General features: G+C 39.2%; 1 protein-coding gene across 1 annotated transcript in view; it reads left to right on the top strand.

Moving 5' to 3' along the window:
• Positions 1–19,500, top strand: part of PTPRM (protein tyrosine phosphatase receptor type M) — a 292,405-nt gene that overhangs the window by 89,291 nt on the left and 183,614 nt on the right. The window contains exon 10 of the mRNA XM_042464433.1: positions 12,341–12,370. Within this exon, the coding sequence (XP_042320367.1) occupies positions 12,341–12,370 (30 nt within the window). The remainder of the gene's footprint in view (positions 1–12,340; positions 12,371–19,500) is intronic.

The raw sequence follows: 19,500 nt of genomic DNA, 5'->3' as shown, positions 1-19,500 counted from the left end.
AAAAGATATCTGACTATGTTTTCAAGTGCTTCTCTCTTTGCAGTTCCTGCCTCCCTAAATGAAGTACACATCACTGCAGTTTCTGCTGGCCTTGTGTCCTTTAATGGCATCAGGCCTATTTATTTTAGATTTGGAGAGTCTCAAATCAGAACTGATCTATAAAGTGAGCTAATCTGAGAGAAGGGAGTTGGATATTTAAGTCATTAGTAATATTAATATCTTCCTCCAGGACATGATGGAGAACCAGATGAAATTTACTTTCTTAAGGTACTGGAAGGAACTTATAAAGGAAGCAGAAAGAAATACATGACAAAAGTAAATAAAAAAGAAAGAATGATATTAAATTAGTCAGATTCCTAAGTGTAAGAAAGGAACCTACAGCATTGCATTCATAAAAATACATAGAAATTATAACCTGTCAGAGACTGAAATATACTTAATAAATAGATACTTAAACAATTAAAAGCAATCTGAAGTGGAAAGAGGTATAAGGCATGCATAGAATAAGGAATTTCACTCATCCCTCCACATTCACTGGGGTTAGGGGCACAGGACCCCCATGAATGTGGAAAAACCGCAAATAACAAAATCACTATGTTTTTAACTGAGAGAACACGTCTCTAGGAATCTCTAGGTCCTTCAGTGCAATTTTTGGTTAAAGTTGACCATAGAGTTGTGCTGGAGGACCTAAATATTCCTAGAGAGAACATATTAATAAAATCCATGAATAATCAAATCCACAAAAGTAAAAGCCATAAATGTGGACAGATGAGTGTATATATTAGATTTTATATTTACTTTATATTCTAGTACAGTGATTCCCAAACTTTGCTCCTCCAGGTGTTTGGACTTCATCTTCCAGAATTCCTGAACTGTTGGCCAAGCTAGCTGGGGGTTTTGAGAGTTAAAGACCAAAACACCTGAAGGACCAAAGTTTGGAAATCACTATTCTAGAACTTCTCCAGACCAATATTTTTCTCAATAAATTGGGTCACAGTACAAGGCATTCAAGCTAAAGATGTAATATAGCGAAAGGTTCTTCCTGTCCCATAGATAGTAGGTGTTCCTAAAATTATATCCTAGGACTGAAAGGGGTAGGGTTTATTTGGGTTCTCTGATCCATCCAAATTCATATAATCTATCCCAAGGGTGAAGCTGCTAAAAAAATATCTGTTAGGTAAACATTTTGCTCCCATTCTGGATTTTTTTCTTTGCAAACATTAGCTCTTCTATAGGTCACTTCGATCCCATGCATGAGTAAAAAGAGATGAATGTTATTTTTCCATACTGATAGTAATTGTAATTCGTATACTTATGACAATTCAATCCTAAATATTTTGTCAAACAACAGGCCAAATTTCATCAGCACATTTTTTTTTTACAGTAAAACAAAAGTATCAGCATAAGATTTAGCTGCGTAATGCTTATTTTATTACTGTAACAGAATTCTATTTGGGTCTTCAGTGAGGGGTTGTAATATCTCACAGGTTAGCAATGTATCAGCTTAATCCCCCCTCCCCCAATAAATATATGGTAGTTTTTTTAAATCAGTATCTAAATTGAAGGAAGCAACTAAGATATCAAACAAAATATACTTTTTTTGGATGCTTTAAAATTAGTTCACCTTTCATCTGCTATCTACAGCTTTTTCAGACTGGAAAGTAATACATCTTCAACCACAGTAAACAAACTTGCATAATATCTACTCCCCAAATGTATGTATGCTTACATTACTATATATACTTGTGTATAAGTCTTTTTTAAAAAGACAAAAAATCAACCCCATCCTGGGTCAACTTATACATGTACCAGTGCTGGAGACAAATGCCAATGATGCTGGCTGGATGAACTCTTTGCTCCCTGCCATTTTGGGTGCTTTAGGTAGAGTAGAGTGGTGGAGACCATTTCTAATGCTGTATAATCCGATATAACCTACCCCATGCACTCAAGTCCTCTCAGGGACATTTACTTCAACCAGCCAGAACTAGAATGGCAACCCAGAGGATATTATCCTCAACTGCCCTTAGACTGTGAAATAACCCGCCAGGAGAGATCTGACAGCTAAACATTCTGTCTGATTTTAAAACAGCATTAAAGACCTATGTCTTCTGGCAAGTCTACTCAGTCAATTTAAAACTATGAATTTTAAAATTGCAATTTTTAATTTTATGTTGGATGATTTCAACGTGCCCTGTTTATGTGTTTAAACTTAAAAAGTGTTTAAATGATTTTACGTGTTTTAATCTATGGTGTATCCTGCCTCGAGCCTTGGGGAGAGTACATAATAATAATAATTATTATTATTATTATTATTATTATTATTATTATTATTATTATTATTATTATGGATTTATTCTGTAAGCCTCACAGGACATAACAGTCTCTTTACAAGCCATGCGAAAACTGCAGTATCACTGCAAGCCTTCCAAGGTGAGGCTTATACAGTAAGCACTTACTAAAATTGGCCACTGGAAATGCGAGGCTTGTGCAGTAAACCCTTATTAAAAATGGCACTGCCACTCCGCTCCACTGCCATAATGGCAGGCGCGTTACATTCTTTGAGCTTCCCCACACTGATTAGTGCCATTCAGGCCAAAAAGAAGGTGAGAAAGGAGGGAAAGCTGCCTTTCTGTCTCCAGTTTGAGCAAAGGATAGGGTAATGGGCTAAGAGCATGTTTGCATGCGAAGAGGGTCTTCTCACATCTGCCTCTTCTCACTACCTTCACACTGGGTCCCTAAGAGAGGCAGGTTGCTTCCCTTGCCCTTCTTCCCCACTTTTTTTTTTTATGATACATTCTCATTCTTTTCCCTCGTTTATATTCCTTTTCTTATCTGGATTTGTGTTTAGACAATTTAAGATCAGCAATGGAAATTACAACTCCTGATTGTAATCCCTAAAATAAACAGATCCACTCCTTCTCTTTAACTCTTCCTAAGTATATTCCCTTTATGTGTTTTTAAAATAAGAGGAAGAGATTTGTTTGCTATATGCCTCTCAATTTTTCACCCAATTTATCCATGGGTTATAGTAAAATCCATAGTTTGGGCACCAATTCCTGCTGTCAACATGTATAAGTTGAGAGGTCAGTTTATACACGAGTATATACAGTATTTACCATACATACATGAGTATATATGGTATAAGACAAATAGGAGATTGACTTTATACACAAGTATATATGGTATCTCAGATCATCATGTTTTATTGTGTTTATGTCTTCATAATTCAGAGAAATTGTGAAATAATTGACTTAGGAGCTACACCAGCATGAATTAGTTATTCATAAAATAATATAATTTTTTTATTTATATCCCATTTTTTGTTTTGACAATCAAAGCAGCGTACAACATTAAAAAGGAATAATAATATATACAATTCCTCCCCCTTAAAAAAAGGAGTAAACAGTTCTAGCGATTAAAAACAATAGAACAATAGTGGGCAGAGTATATATATTCTGTGGGGGGATCTTTATGTGGCCGGGTGCTATTCTGGGAAGGCCTGCCGGAAGAGGTCCATCTTGACAGCTTTCTTAAAGCTATCTATGTTGGTAATTTGACGGATCTCGTCCGGCAGGCCATTCCATAAGGTGGGAGCAATCGCAGAAAATGTCCTCTGGGAGGTCGCAGTCAATCTGGTCTTTACAGAGGGCAACAAATTCCTCTCAGAGGATCTGAGTGCACTGGGCGGATTATACAGATGAAGGCGATTCCTTAAATACGTTGGGCCCAGGCCATGAAGGGCTTTAAAGGTAATAACCAACACCTTGTACTTTGCCCGGAAACTAATAGGCAGCCAGTGGAGTGTTTTCAATATTAGTGTAATATGGTCACTCCTAGTTGTTCCTGTAATCAGTCTGGCTGCCATATTCTGTACCAGTTGAAGTTTCCGGATTAGGCACAAGGGTAACCCCATTGAAAAGAAAAGACTGCATTAATTTGCCATGCAAACAAGAACTCTAGGCATAGCACATGTCCAAAACATATATAAAAATAATTTCATATGTTTTTAAGAGCAGAATATGAGTTTAAAATATCTATTTCTTCCATAAATTATTTGCATTTAAAAACAATGTATGGTTTCCCTTCACACTCTGAAGAACTGAGTATGACATCTGTTGCAGTTATTTCTGCTGTATTAATCCTATACATGTCTGATAAACATAAAAGAAGCAGTCTACTAGGAGTTGTTCTGCATTTTTCCCAGTTGTTTCCTCAAGAATTCAGCAGACATAGAGCTGTGCTTACTGGATCACTAATTGTGTTAACAGATAACAGCATCAGACACGTAATCTTTTAAAACAAAAAATGCTTCAATTGTTTCTAGATTAATTATTCTGTGATAGCATTTCATACCTTTTAAAAACATCCTGAAAGCTTCATCATTATTTATAATAATTGCTCAAGGTTTCTAATTTCCTATGAAAAATACACAAGCCACCTTCATACATTACTCATGATCATGTGCATACCAGGTAGTTCTGTGGCTGATGTCTGCTTATGGAGCATGAATGGCTTCAACAGGAAAGCCCACATACTTAGATCAACATATATAATGGGAGTTCCAAGTTGTGTTGAATTCTCTGTGTTCTGTATGAATAGGCTTCTTTGCTACACATTTCCCTGCATGAGGCATAGATGTTGGAAGATGGGGTGTCCATGTATTGACTATGGCCATCTGTAGAGCACTATGCACAAAGGCTTTTACATACCAGGGAACTCAAGTTTTAAGAGACTTTGGGGCTGTGCAAACAGCCACAAAGGGGCAGCCTCCAGCCACCCCTTCTTCAGCCATATTGGGGCTGCGACAACCACACGCCGTGTCCCCAATATGGGCTTTCCAGGGTGCGAAAAGCGGCTCCTTTTTGCGCCCTGGAAAGGGCACGATACCCATGGGCCCACAGCTGTATGGTGCTCCTTTGGTGCTGCATCGTGTGGACGCAGTGCCGAAAGAGCACCATGACGCTACGCCCTGTGTGGTCACAGCACCCTGGAGGCAGAGGCGGGCATCATGTAGACTCTACTCCCTGACTCTGCCTCCAGGCCTGCCCAAAGTACTGCTCTGCACAGGGCCTTTCCGACTCTATAAAAGCCTAAGTGTGCAACTTATAAACCTTGACAGGGAATCTCAAGGTGTAGAGGATAAGCCAGCAATGTCGCCCAGTTTCAACTTGGTGCACGCATCCCTTGAGTGAGGATCAAGTGAAAGGGAGGTGTACATTTGTTTTCATACTCAACATCAATCTAGTTAGTGAATGAGCTTTTAGCTCATAGAATCATAGAGTTGGAAGAAACTACAAGGGACATCCCGGCCATCCCCATTCTGCCATGCAGGAAATCACAATCAAAGCATTCCCAACAGATGGCCATCCAGCCTCTGTTTAAAGACCTCCAAGGAAGGAGAATCCACCACATTCTAAGGGAGTGTGTTCCACTGTCAAACAGCTCTTACTGTCAAGATCTTCCTCCTAATATTGAGAGAGAATCTCTTTCCCTATAGTTTGCATTCATTGTTCCGTGTTCTAGTCTCTGGAGCAGCAGAAAACAGGCTTGTTCCATCCTCAGTGTGACACCACTTCAAATACTTAAACAGGGCTATCATATCACTCCTGAAATGTCTTTTCTCCAGACTAAACATACCCAGCTCCCTATGTTGTTCCTCATAAGGCATGATTTCCAGACCCTTCACCATTTCAGTTGCCCTTCTTTGGACACACTCCAGTTTCTTAACATCCTTTTTGAATTGTGGTGCCCAGAACTGGACACAGTATTCCAGGTGAGGCCTGACCAAAGCAGAATACAGTGGAACTATTACTTCCCTTGATCTAGAAACTGTATTTCTGTTGATGCAGCCTAAAATCACATTGTCCTTTTTAGCTGCCACATCACACTGTTGACTCATATTCAACTTGTGGTCTACTTGGACTCCCAGATCACCTTGACACATAGTCTCGTTAAGCCAGGTGCTCCCTATCCTATATTTATGCATTTCATTTTTCCACCCTAAGTGCAGTACCTTACATTTCTCTGTGTTGAAATTCATTTTGTTAGCTTTGGCCTAGCTTTCTAATCTATTCAGGTCATTTTGAATTTTGATCCTGTCCTTATTTGGTGTAATCCTCCTAATTTGGTGTAATCTGCAGATTTGATAAGTGTGCCTTCTATTCTGTCATCCAAGTCACTGAGAAAGATGTTGAATAGCACGAGGCCCAGGAAAGAAGCCTGTGGCATTCTGCTGGCCACTTCTTTCCAGGATTAAGGGGACCCATGGCTGAGCACCTTATGGGTTCAGCCAGTCAACCAATTACAAATCCATGTAACAGTTGTCTTGTCTAGCCCACATTTTACAAGCTTGTTTGCAAGAATGCCGAGGGGAACCTTGTCAAAGGCCTTACTGAAATCAAGATATGCTATATCTACAGCATTCCCTTTGTCTACCAAGCAGGTAATTTTTTTATCAAAAAGGGAAATCAGATTAGTCTGGCATGACTTGTTTCTCAGAAATCCATGATGACTTTTTGTGATAATGGCATTGCTTTCTAAATGTTTACAGACTCTCTGTTTAATGATATCCTCTAGAATCTTTCCTGGTATTGATGTCAGACTAACTGGAGGATAATTGTTGGAATCCTGTTTTTTCCCCTTTTTGAAGATGACATTTGCCCTCCACCAGTCATGCAATTTTCACTATTCTGCTCTACCTATGTATGCAGAGAACCTCAATACTTGATGCACAGTCAGCAAAACAAGAAAGCAGAAGTTCAGAGTGCAACATTACATTGAAATCCTTTCAGCTCAGAGAAAAGAGTAGCATACACTAAACACAATAATGTGTTATAGGCAAGACAGGATATTGCAGAGAGTAGGAACCAAGTCGTTGTTTGAGTAGCTCTCAATGGATTGCATATGCATAGTAAGTGTTGATGGCAAGAAATGGTATTATGTCTTGTTTCACTTCAGTCCTTGCTGGTGCTTTGTTAGAGTGATCTTGGTACACTCTTCTATAATTCATAATTTGCAGAAAGACAGAGCCAAGGAACATCACTTTCTGAGGCACATATTATTCTGTTGAAAATCTGTTGGATCTGATAACTCTTGGGTTCATACAGCATATTGCAAGAAATTCTTGCCACATTTCCTCTCTGTTGGACATAACAGTCCAGCAGCTGCTTTAGGGAATCTAAATGAACCCAAAAGCTCTACCATTTTTTCCTGCAGTATGACTCAGTGCTCCAAATACATGGAGGTAGATTTAGAATCCTACATTTTCAAGTGTCCTTCATAGCTCCTAGTTGAGACTTGATGGACAACTCTTGATGGGAGCTGGGACTTGTGGGTAGAAACATTATTTAAGAGAGAATTAGCCAGTTTTTATTTCTTGTCTTGAATTTATTAGAATAATTGATGGAGCTTTAGTAAAAATTATTGCTTTTAAATGAAAATAAAGAAATTAAAACTAATTACTTTCTGTGGCATTAGCTCAGTAACTTTAAAGCCAACAAAGTATTTGCTCTCCTTTGCAATTCCAGTAATACCACAAACTCTAGATCACACAAAAGGACCCCACAATAAATTTGTTTCTATTTAGGAGCTGGGTGTAAAAAAGAGCTGGTTTGTGCATTCCTCCCACATGATATCACTTATTTAAGCAATGTAAGGGGCAGACATGCACTATTCTCATGCTACTGACTATTGAAGGGATATTGGTTTAAACAGAGGTGCCACAATATGATTACAGTGCACCTGCACCATGCGTGGGTGCATCTTCCGCAGCATTAAACATACGCAGACGGCAGGCCCCATTTAAAACAATGGCACCCGTGCCCGCTGTACACTCACTCTGCCACACATGGGTGTGTGGAACCATTGTTTTAAATAGGGATTGAACATACGTGTTTTCCCCTTTATGCAGTGGGGTCCGCAACAGATCCCCCATATATGGGAAGAATCCACTGTATATGAGCCTGAAAGTCATTCTGCTAAGATTCCATTAATACAAATTCATTCATGACCACAGATAAAAACCAACTAGTTCTCTACCATGCAGCCTTCCTTACCATATACCAAGAGGAGAGGAAAACTTTCTGCTTTCATTTGGTAACTAGCCACAGCTCCCTGTGTCAACGAAATTGTGGGAAATGGCATTTTTTAAAAAATACGGACAGTTTAGATGAATCAGTATCAAACTGTTGTTTGGGATTCCAGTTCATTAACTAGGTTCAAGTTCTAGCTAAATGTGGTACGATCTAAAGAGCCTGGTCTCTTTCTTATATAATTGAATCATGGTGAGTGAGATTTCTAAGTCTTACAGGCTAGTTTCCATGGTTTAGTATTATATCTGGCCAGGCCAAAGCATTAATAGTCTAGGATAGAAGAGACAAATATTTGGGGGGGGGGGAATCACCAATTCATTGATCTCAATAATCTCTAAATAGGTATTTGTAATTGGCTTTTTTTGTTTTGGTTTGGTTTTACAATTGAGACACAGCAGATCATAGAATAGGTCTCACCACTTTGCTCTCTGGAGGGTAGACTCTACTTTCATTCATTTATATAATCAGACCATGGCGTCTCTGAAATCTCCAGAAAGAAATTATGGTCTGGTAGGTACTATACAACAGTCATAACATAAACAACTAAAGTAATGTGTGGGGACATTGACTTACTGTATATACTCATGTATAAGTCTAGAAATTTAAGTCAAAAAATTGACCCTAAAAACCTTAGTTGACTTATCCACAGGTCAATGTAAGTATTGTACTTTAACTCTTATTAAAAAACAGGAACTATCCCCTGGTGAAAGGCAAGAGTGTTATCTATCCTGGAGCCACTGACATCTCTCTGTTCTCTTATTCATCCATCCTTTAGTGTGAGCACAAACAGTTATATCTGCTAGAATTTTGTAAGTTCTTTGGCATTGTTTTCCTTTGCTTCATCCTTTAGATGCTTTGTTACATGCCACTAAATTTTACCCTCTACTTATCCACGGGTCATATCAAAATCCATAATTTTGGCCCCCAAAACTTGCCCTCAACTTATACATGAGGTCAACTTATAGTTGAGTATATATGGTATTTCATGAGAGTGAGCTTGGTGCAGTGGCTTGAGCATTGGACTACAACTCGGGGCACCAGGGTTCAAATCCCTGCTCAGCCATTAAAACTCACTGCATGACCTTGGGCAAGTTATACTCTTTCAGTCTCAGAGGAAAGCACAGGCTTCTTTGGAGGTTTTTTAAACAGAGGTTGGATGGCCAACTGCCAAGGGTGTTTTGATTGTGTATTTTTATATGGCAGGGGGTGGGAGTGGATGGCCCTTGAAGTCTCTTCCAACTCTGTCATTCTATGAGACAACCCCCCTTTGAACAAATCCTGCTAAGAAAATCCCATGATAGGATTGCCTTAGGGTCACTATCAGAAACGACTTGAAGGCACACAACAACAGCAACAACATGCTTCATTGTTCCCTGCTAGCTAGCAAGCCATTTTAAAATTTGAAACAAGAATGTATTTGCTCATAAGTCATGTGGTGTATGGTTTACATACAAAAACCCCTGGGTCCTTAGAAGACCTCCTTAGACGTTTATGTTAATATATACCCAGGTTAAATGCAATTTAAAAATGTACTTCAATTTTCCCAGCATCTTTGTGGGCAGGGCAGCCCCACTCCCACAAAAGTTTGTGTGAAGTGTAGTTGTATATGTCAGAGGTGCCGTTTTTCTGCTAGGACACAGAGCTCCAACACAGAATTCTAGGGCACTGACTTCTAACCACAGAAAGTCAGCCAACCATGATATTTCCTCTACTGTGAATATCCCACCTCTTGCTTTTGTAGGCTGCATCCACACTGCAGAAATAATCCAGGGTGACACCACTTTAACTGCCATGGCTCATTGCTATGGAATCCTGGGATTTGCAGTTTGTTGTGCCACCAGAGCGCTCTGACAGAGAAGGCAAAATGTCTCACAAAACTACAGTTCCTGGAATTGCATAGCACTGAGCCATAGCAGTTAAAGTGGTGGCAGCCTGGATTGCTTCTACGGTGTAGATGCAGCCTATGTGATGTAATTTTTTATGTAATTTTAAAAATTATTATTAAATAAATAGTAAGTAAAATAATATTTTCACCTAACTCCTCTATTTCTTTAATATTTCCCATTAAGAACTCCGCTATCTAATTAAGACAGATTCTCATACATAAAATTTCATGATCTTATTATAGAAACTCAGTATAAAAATATCTGGAGCAGCTTCCTCTTTATTTTTCTTTCATCATGTCATATTGTAATATGAGGCATGAATTGAAATTAACTGACTCTTCAACCATTTTTAAAAAGTGGAATAATTCATCTCAATACACTTTTGGCAGCATTTTGCATCCAAGTCCTTGGCAATTTTACACTGATTAATTATACTTATTGTTGTTTCTGAAATTGCTATATAAGTTGGGAAGTAATGGTAGCATTTATACCAATTACACTATATTCCTGTCATCACATCACATGTCAAAATGTGAAGTGTACTGTATCACAAGAAAATAAATGGGAAAGTAGGAATGAGTAATTCTGAAATGTGGGGAAAATATTATTACTTACATACATGTACTCTATCACAATACTATTTTCTGTCTTTCTGTTGTAGGTAGCTAGAAGTATTTCCACAATATATTTCTTATTCAGGGTCTGCTTTGTTATTTTGAGTTTTTAAAAATATTTTTGTATGATTCAGAAATGCAAGGACATATATTATCACAGCCGAAACATGCTACATTCTCCTTTTAAATACAGTCTTAACAGGTGTGCATTTAGCAATTCTGCCCCATGTGATTAAATATTAAACATTTAGCTATATAAGAATAAGAATATAAAACTGGCAAACATTTCTACAGGCAAAGAAGATGAGAGAGAAAAATTGATGAACGCCTTATTTTCAAAGAGCTGCCTGCAGCATGTTGCTGGAGGCAAGTTAACATTAGCTGTAGTCCTCTGTAAAGCCTATTTATATGGGGATGTAGGTTTTCTGTTTTATTTTGTTTTCGTTTTTTGCAGTAGTTGAAAAATAAATATTACCTGTACTTATAGTGTATTTTTCTATATATCAACCTGCTGCTCACTGAATGTTATTTTGTTCATTCTTAGGATAAATTTTAAAAAATAAATTCCATTTATTCAATTTTTTAAAATTATTTTGATTTTTTAATGAAATAGAATTTTCCTATGAGAAAAAAGAAAAGCAAAAGCATAGATGCCATGTGCTATAAGCAGTGTGTGTGTGCCCTTTATTGGCTGAGGATATATATTTATGAATGGGAAAGATCCTTGTATATCCTCTTCACTCACCTTTCAGCCCATCCCTAGCTTCCTCAGTCAATTGCTAGAGCCCCAATTGAGTCCACCAGCACTGACTCCTGCTTTTTAGTTTGTCCATCTGCTTAGTTTGTCCATTCATTGCCTCAGTATTACTTAGATTTAGCTGTGGGTGATAAGGTATTGTGGATAATTAAAATGGTGGATGTTTTGTAGCCAGCAATTGTTACCACTTATGAAATGACAAAGGGACACACCAGGTGGGCAGGTAGCCAAAGAGCCAAAATACTAAGTCAGTCAATGGAAACAATTTGAATTTACTAGCAAATCATGTTCAAAATTTGAGATAAAAAATGTCGGGTTTTTTTGCTTTAAAAAAATATATTTTAAAAAACACCACATTTTCTTTTAAATTTTAATTGGTGTGATCCTTCTTTCCCTAGTCACTGTGGATAAAAGGCCAGCCCATGATTCATGTTTGTTTTCTTTGATATTTGATGAAATGGAACTGTCCATTGTGTTGCAGCATATTTCTCCTTCATAAGATGAAGATCTAGAGAGGTTCTCCAGTATCAAATAGCCCACAGTACGCTGGCAAAACAAAAGCACTGTCAAGTTTTACTGTTTCAAATGTCTTATGTTTTAGAGATGGCATGCTGTCCTTTTTACTGAAAATAATTATAACACAAAAACAAAGCATGGCTAATGAATTAACATAGATGTCTCTGTGTTATGTTTTATATATGTGTAGGACGTATTTCTTTGTTAGTCATGGCTGTTAGATATGTGATAATCTGTGTTTAAAAATCTCAGTGATGAATTTCTTAGCTATTGCTTAAACTGTTGTGAAGAGTGGATATATCATCTGTCTGTTCCAGATGTGGTGCATGATATTTCTGAGATGCATTCTTGCTACCTTTTCATTTGTTTCTCCAGTTCTAGTCTCATCTTGATTTTTTCATACATTAATATTTGGCTTTTCTTTCCTTCCATTTCATCTTTTCCTCCACTGCCTAAATCCTTCCACCATCATGGCAGAAGAAGCTATCACTCCTACACTTATTACCTGTAAGTAACTTATTTGTGCATCATCAGAGACATGCTTTCTGCCATGTTGTTCTGTGCATGAATAGTGAATACTAATGATTCAACTTTCCTTGTGAAACTCAAAGCACTTTTCAGCTCTGCTTGAAACAAAAGCATCTTCATATCATTGTGTTCAAATCCACTTTCCCTTTAAGCTTCCTTTGCCACGTACTGTGTGCTAGAGTGTTGTATTCCCTCCCCCCCCCTGCCAATTGAAAATAGTCAGTGGTGGAAAGCACTGTTACAAAAAAGTGCTTTTATAAAATAGGTCCAGGTACTTTTAGCTAAAAGACACGTGCCCAGATCCTCTGCATGTTACCTTAGAAGTAATTCCTACCAAGATCAAAATGGCCTGTTCTCAAGTAAGAGGATATTGAATTGTACCATTAGATTTTTCTACTTTTTTTTTTTTTTTTTTTTTGTCCATGTTGAAAATCTGGTGATGTTTGTACATGTGCAGCCATTTACCATATATCCATTGCTGTATACATTTTAATACCATTCATAAACAAACATATTGCTTCAGTGTCCTTGGATTATGGAATGGAGAGTTGTTGCCATGTTGATCCCAGAAAATGAGATGTGTAAATTAAGAAACATCTTATTTTTGATATTTGGACTCAAGGGTGCAAATTCAGAGGATTTCTTTGTTTGTGTTTATTTATTTATTATTTATTTATTTAAAGAAGTCATTTTTAAACCAAGATGTCCTTGTTAATGGCATATTCTGTCATAATCTATTTACTACCTTTTCTCCAAAACAATCCTGCTGGAGAATGTCCAGCAAAGGAGTCATAGTTGTACCTTATCCATATAGATAATTGGTAGAGAATCTTGGTTGACAGAGAATACATTTTGCCTTTATGCCAGCAGGTAAAGAACCTTACCAGGCCCTGGCACACATACCAACCTGGAAATTGCATTGCTCCCCACACTCAAAACATTAAGTTTTTTAAAAAAAGCATATTTGAAACTTTATAGAAGAAGCCCCTCTATGTTGTAAAGGGATCTAGAGGGACAATTACTTCTGGTTTTGGAAAAAAGCCTCCCACTCTGCCTGAAAGTGGGCAGGATATCCAAAAGCTTGCAAATTGCTTTTCTTTGCCTCTCAAAGTTTCAAAGGGGACTTTTTCAGTTAAATAAAAATAAAAATTGGGGTGGTGAGAAGCTGTGGCTCATGGGCTGTGGTTTGCCCACTCTTGATTTATACCATACACACAAGTAACTCACTCATTACTAGTGGGAACAGAATACTGATCCAAATAGACATTTGATCTGTTTTAGCACAGCCCTTCTTGCATTGATATAACAAGCGGCCGCCCGCCTCACCGGGCAAGCCGCTTTGCTGCCAGGAGCCACGCTGCAAGGCTCCCAGGCTTGCCCCAGCATGCCTTGCTGGATTAGGCTGTGCTGCTATTGGGCTGGTGTGAGGAGGAGAGGTCCTTCCACCTTAGTGGACTGCTCTGGGAGGCATGAGGATCTCTCTGTGGTGTGCCCCGTTCCTCCAGGACAGCCCATTGGCTGGGTTGCCTTGGGGGAGGGGCCACCATGCCTGCTATGCATGCTGGGGCCTGGCCTATATAAGGGCCATGTGGTCTGGCCCCAGTGCCATTTGCTGCTCAGCTCTCCCACCCTCCCTCGGGTTGGTGGTTTTAGTCACAACTTCAGGGGCGGCAGCATAGGTCATGGATCTGGTTGGTGTGGTTACCAGGGCTACGGAGCACTGGTATGGGAGTCATTAGGTACCCGGGGGCAATGAGGGCATACGTTGTGGCCATTGCGGGGGCCACAACGTGGTAGCGCCTTCCGGTAACTAGGGGCTTAGAGAACATGTGAGCGGCTGGTGGCATGGCTGCGAGATGGTGTTCCTTAGCCCCTAGGTCATCCCATTGCCTGGCAGTCACCAGGCATGCGACTTATCGAACAACCGGGGGGTTGTTCGATACTACAGATCCTGACCTCATGCTTTGGGCCAACCCTACCAATTTTACTTGCTTGCTGAATAAAGTTGTGGCCTTTCCTCCAGCTTTGGCTCATGTATTTACTTGCGGCGACCTCCTAGGCAATGTTATCTATGAACCAAAAGAACAATAGAGAATGAGATAATGGTCCAAAACATACTGAAGAAATAATCCAGTTTGAGACAGCTTTAACTGTCTGGGCTCAGTGCTAGGGAATCCTAGGAATTGTAGTTTATTGTGGCAGCAGAGTTCTCTGACAGTGTCATGCCCTGAGTGGAGGCTGAGGATTCAGAGGAGGAGACAGAGAAACCCAGCCCTCAACCTGATCTCAGTTCCTCAGTGCCTGTGCCAGCAGGGAATGCTGCCAAGAAGGACAGTCAGTTACCTGGCACCAGTGCACCAGAGGGTCCTGCCAGCTTGAACACCGAGGAGAACAAGAGGCAGACTTACTCAACCAGCGAAGGTCAGAAAGGGAGGGCATGTGCCGCTCCCAAAAAATTTATTCAAAACGCCAAGGAATCAAGGAAGAGCTGCACAAGTGAGAGCTGGAGATAAAAGCCTGGAAAGAATGCCAAGGAATTGTCAGAGGTTAACTGTCGTCTCTGACAAAAGCACGCTTGCCTTGGCCTCTTGTGTTACCTGAATCTCTGGACTGGACCTTTGGACCCTTGCCTGACTATTTTGCCTTCTGGAACCCTGAACTCTTGGTATGCTCTGATTTCTCTTAACATCTAAAACTCTGGACTCTGGACTGCCTCAGACACTGTTTACTTGTTGTTATTTTCCATCCAAGACTCTTTCGCTCTGTTGCTATTGGATGCTGGCATCTTTCCCGGACAAACAGAGAAGGCTAAATGTCTCACAAAACTACAGTTCCCATAATTCCCTAGCATTGGGAATTATGGGAACTAGCCAGGGCAGTTAAAGTGGTCTCAAACTGGATTATTTCTGCAGTGTGTTTTGGATCAAAGAATATTTTACTGAGGTGTGGGTATTAGATAAATAAATAAATTGAGGTATTGGATTGTACCATCACATAAAGAATTCAGTTATCTTCTGAATTTCAGTGATCTCCTGAGTTTCGTTTTCTGTGAATATGTGTCACATGTTTTTTATGTCTGTGGAGAAAATAGTTGGAAATACCTGGATCTAAAGTATTCCAGATCCATGAGAGTTCAAGATGGTCCTTGGGTCCTATAAAATCAGGTCAGCATTAGAGCAAGTACTTAATGGCATGTGTACATAACCTTTCACCTGAAATTCTGTGTGCATAAGATTGTCTATGAAACAACATCAAATAGGCTTGCCTGATTTCTCTCCCCCCCCCCAACTATTCCTTCAAAACCCAAGGGGCTATTGTTGGTATTTTAACCTTCATCTTTTTTTTAAAGCCCAGACACTGTAAGTGAATAGGCAGATTATGCATTGGGCTTTATCTATAGATCTGCTTTAAAAAAAGAACAGGGCCACTCCTGCCTCTGCTATCAACTCCATCTCAGCTCTGGTTTGGGCTAGAGAGCTCTATCTTTAGTCAGAACTTGCTCCATTCACGGTACTTGAGCACCCTCTGTGAAAATACAGCTACAAATACCACACTCAGGTATTAGCCACAATATCACTCTCACCTCTATTGTATCAAAGGAGACACACATCTCCTACTGTTTAACCCATCCTGCCAGCTGCACATGTAAAGGGGAAACAGTCATGGTTCAACTGATCAGAGCATTCCTCTAGCAAAAGAGTAGGGCTCAGATGCTTCATAAGGCCCAGTGGAAACATGGGTGTCTAGAGGGTATGTTGTAAGCAAGCACTGTACAGTGGCCCCTTGGTGCCCAATGGGATTTGGCTCCAGGATCCCCTGGGGATTACAAAATCTGTGTATGCTTGTCTCATTATATACAGTGGCATAGTAAAATGATGTTTCTTATATATAAAATGGCAAAGGTTTGCTTTTTGGAATATATATATATTCATGCCATAGATGGATATAGAAGGATGACTGTATTGCAATGCAGAGTTTCAGATCATAGACCACATCCATTGAAACATCAGCCTAAGCTGGTGTTTTTTTTTCCAGCTTGAGCCAGGAGGAGGTAACCTTAACTCTGGTCCTTAGCTGGCAGGGTTTTGATCACTGCATTTTAGAAATGCTTCTTAAGGCCATATTATTCTGCATGGTGAAACCACAACTTGGTCGGTAATTTATGTTGCTTAGAGACTGTAGTTTCATAACAAATTGAGCTGTTAGTTTTCATGGTGATTTAATGAAATATTGAACCAAGTGCCAAGGGCAGAACCATGAGGAATGAGGTGAAAGTACATAAATCAGTGTGCAGTTAAAAGAAAAGGCAATAGGTAGAGAAAATTAACTCAAATGCCTTGTTATTCATATGTTTTAGTACTCTTTCCCTCAGAAATGTTGAAACAAAATGCACAAGTCTCTGGAGTGAAATGTGTTCATTTAGCCTGCTACTATTAGCATTCGTATATAATTATATTTTTATTTGAAATTTGAAATAGCTATCCTTTGAATTCCCTTTTAATCCTGCAGAAGATGCTTTGAGTGAAATACCTTTATTGACCCTATTGATGGGTGTTATGACTAGATTAATGATAATCTGCCCCAAGAGACCATCTGTCAGTATTCTTTTGTATTTCCGAGAGGTAATTCGTTCCTGCTTGAAGCTTTTGCCTGTGACTACTTCCTTACCTGCTCTTCAAAGGATTTCTTCCCTGCCCTAACGTCATGGGAGAGAATATAGTTGTATCTCAAGATTAAGCAGCCATCTGGTTTGGATCATTTGTGTGCAATAGTATCAAACTTTTTTTGGCTAATTGCCAAAGGATGGGGTTCGGCAATGTAGCATAAGATCTATAAAGGTAAAAGTAGTCCCTTGACATGAATGTCTAATAGCTGACTGTAGGGGGCAGTGCTCATCTCCGTTATTAAGCTGAAGAGCCAACGTTGTCTAAAGACAAATCTGGTGGTCATGTGGTCAGTATGACTGCACCTAACACTGTTACCTTTCCACCAAAGTAGGACTTATCTATCTACTTGCATTTGCATGCTTTCAAACTGCTAGGTTGGCAGAAGCTGTGACTAGTGATGGGAGCTCACTCCATCATGCAGCACACAGGCCTCAAACTGCCAATCTTCTGATCATCAGAATTGGTTTCTTAACCACTAAGCCACCACATTTCTATATAGACCGCATAAGGTCTATACAGGGATGTTTTTGTTGGTTTCAATGAAAGGTGTTGAAATCACCCATTAAGAAGGACAGGGGAATAACAGTTCCTATTAGTTTAAAAGATCACAGAGAATAATACAGTATCAATTGTCTTATTGTGCTAAATGTTTGTATATTCTGAGTAAATAGATCAACATTTATCAGATAATTTTGCTGTGTACATATTTGAGAGCCATTGAAATAGAAGTATCATCTCCCCTTTTTCAATGAAACTTTCTGTTTAGAAGAGTAAGAGTTTGTGTACAGCTTGAAGAAAGATGAACTGAGAAATAACAAATTGTAAGTAAATTTCTCTGGCAAATAATTAATTTACAAAAAAAGCATTAAATATCAGTACAATTGCCATTACAGCTGATTGAGACAAACTTCAGTTCAGCTGTTTCACTATCATTTTTTTGACTGGCAGCCTTCAGTCATACTCAGCTCTCTCAGAGAGGTCCCTAGGAGCAGAAAGTGTGTAAGCAAATTCCCAACTTAAAGTAACTCTGATGGCACAAGTACTCTTCCTAGTTTAAAGGAGAAGGCGTACAAGGAAAATTGGTTGGGAAAAGGCTTGTAACTGTCCAAACTGGTGCATGACAAAATTCAAACATCTTCTTGTGTTTTGCAAGTCATAAAGTTGTGGTGGTGGTGGGAAATCACACAGACCAGATAATTCATTGTGTTTGCATATATGTATGGCTGTTTGTGTGTTGAGTCTGTTTCTTTGTCTGTATGTGTGGATGTGTTCCTGTAAGTGCATGGTGGAGTGGGGGTACAAAGGGCTACATGAATAAATAAGCAGAAGTAGTGCTGCCATGTTGGTTTTTTCCTTAGCATGTTTTCTTACTCTGGTTCTCTTGTTCACTTTTAAGTACGAAGTTGCAGTCACTTCAGTTCTAGCCCCCTCCCTTCTTGCCATTCCCCACATAAATCTCACTGGATAGATATCAGAGGTTCCTACTGAGTGTCCAGCCCTGAAATGGTAGGAGGAGATGCCCCATTTGCCTGGTCCATGTTGCTTGAGGAAAACAATTTAATCAACTTAAAATGGGTTGCAAAATGCTGATATGGTCCAGTACCCTAACCTACTTTACAAAGGAGAGGGATATTTCCTCTCCCTGCCACAGTATATTCATGGGTACTTTTGCCCCTGCTCACCTACTATTCTGAAATTGCCTAAATGCAAGCCTCTTTTGCTAGAATTTCAAGGATAAACTTTGTTCCTCCTGTCCCCATCCACTCACCTATTTTTCTTCAGCTCTGTTTTTCTTAGACATTGTGCAGTTTGTGCAATTAATGTTGACTGCCTATTTAAGTCAGATGTTCAAAGGGTTTGAATATGATTGCAAGTATAATATCAGTATCCTGCTTATGGCTGTACTTTCTATTTTGGCATTATTACCTAGTATTTGAAGCTTTGTCTTCACAATTGCTCTCATTCACAAGATGCCATTAAGCACAGATAGTTGCTGAATGTGCCTGCTGCATGAAAGCTTTAATTAAATCTACAAGCTGAGCCTTAAAAGAACAAGAATCAAATTAATTGCAACCAGGGCTCTGCATTTGTTTTACTGACAGGCCTTTGCGCTTTGGAGAAAGTGTAATCTGTGTACCCTTATCTGAATTAGTAAACTCAGTATCACTTTTCATTTCCATGGTAGGTCATCACAGTGTATCTTATGTCTGAGGCTCACAAATAGGGGCTGTTCTGACCACTTTGCTATACGATGCCAAAACTTTAAAACCATGAAGTGGAAGAAATTTCTTTTCAGTTTTCTGCACTGTTGGTTTTTGTGAGTCCTTCTCCAGACTGAGCGTACTAATTAGGTAACAGTGTAATTAAGGCAAATTCAACAAATGCAAATACGGCGTCAAGATTTCTAACAAATTAGGAGTATTATGCCATGTTAAAGATAAA

Source organism: Sceloporus undulatus, chromosome 4 (genome assembly GCF_019175285.1).
Source record: "Sceloporus undulatus isolate JIND9_A2432 ecotype Alabama chromosome 4, SceUnd_v1.1, whole genome shotgun sequence".
Taxonomy (NCBI): Eukaryota; Metazoa; Chordata; class Lepidosauria; order Squamata; family Phrynosomatidae; genus Sceloporus; species Sceloporus undulatus.
Note: the sequence above shows the minus strand (reverse complement) of the source record. Positions and strands in the feature narration are given on the sequence as shown.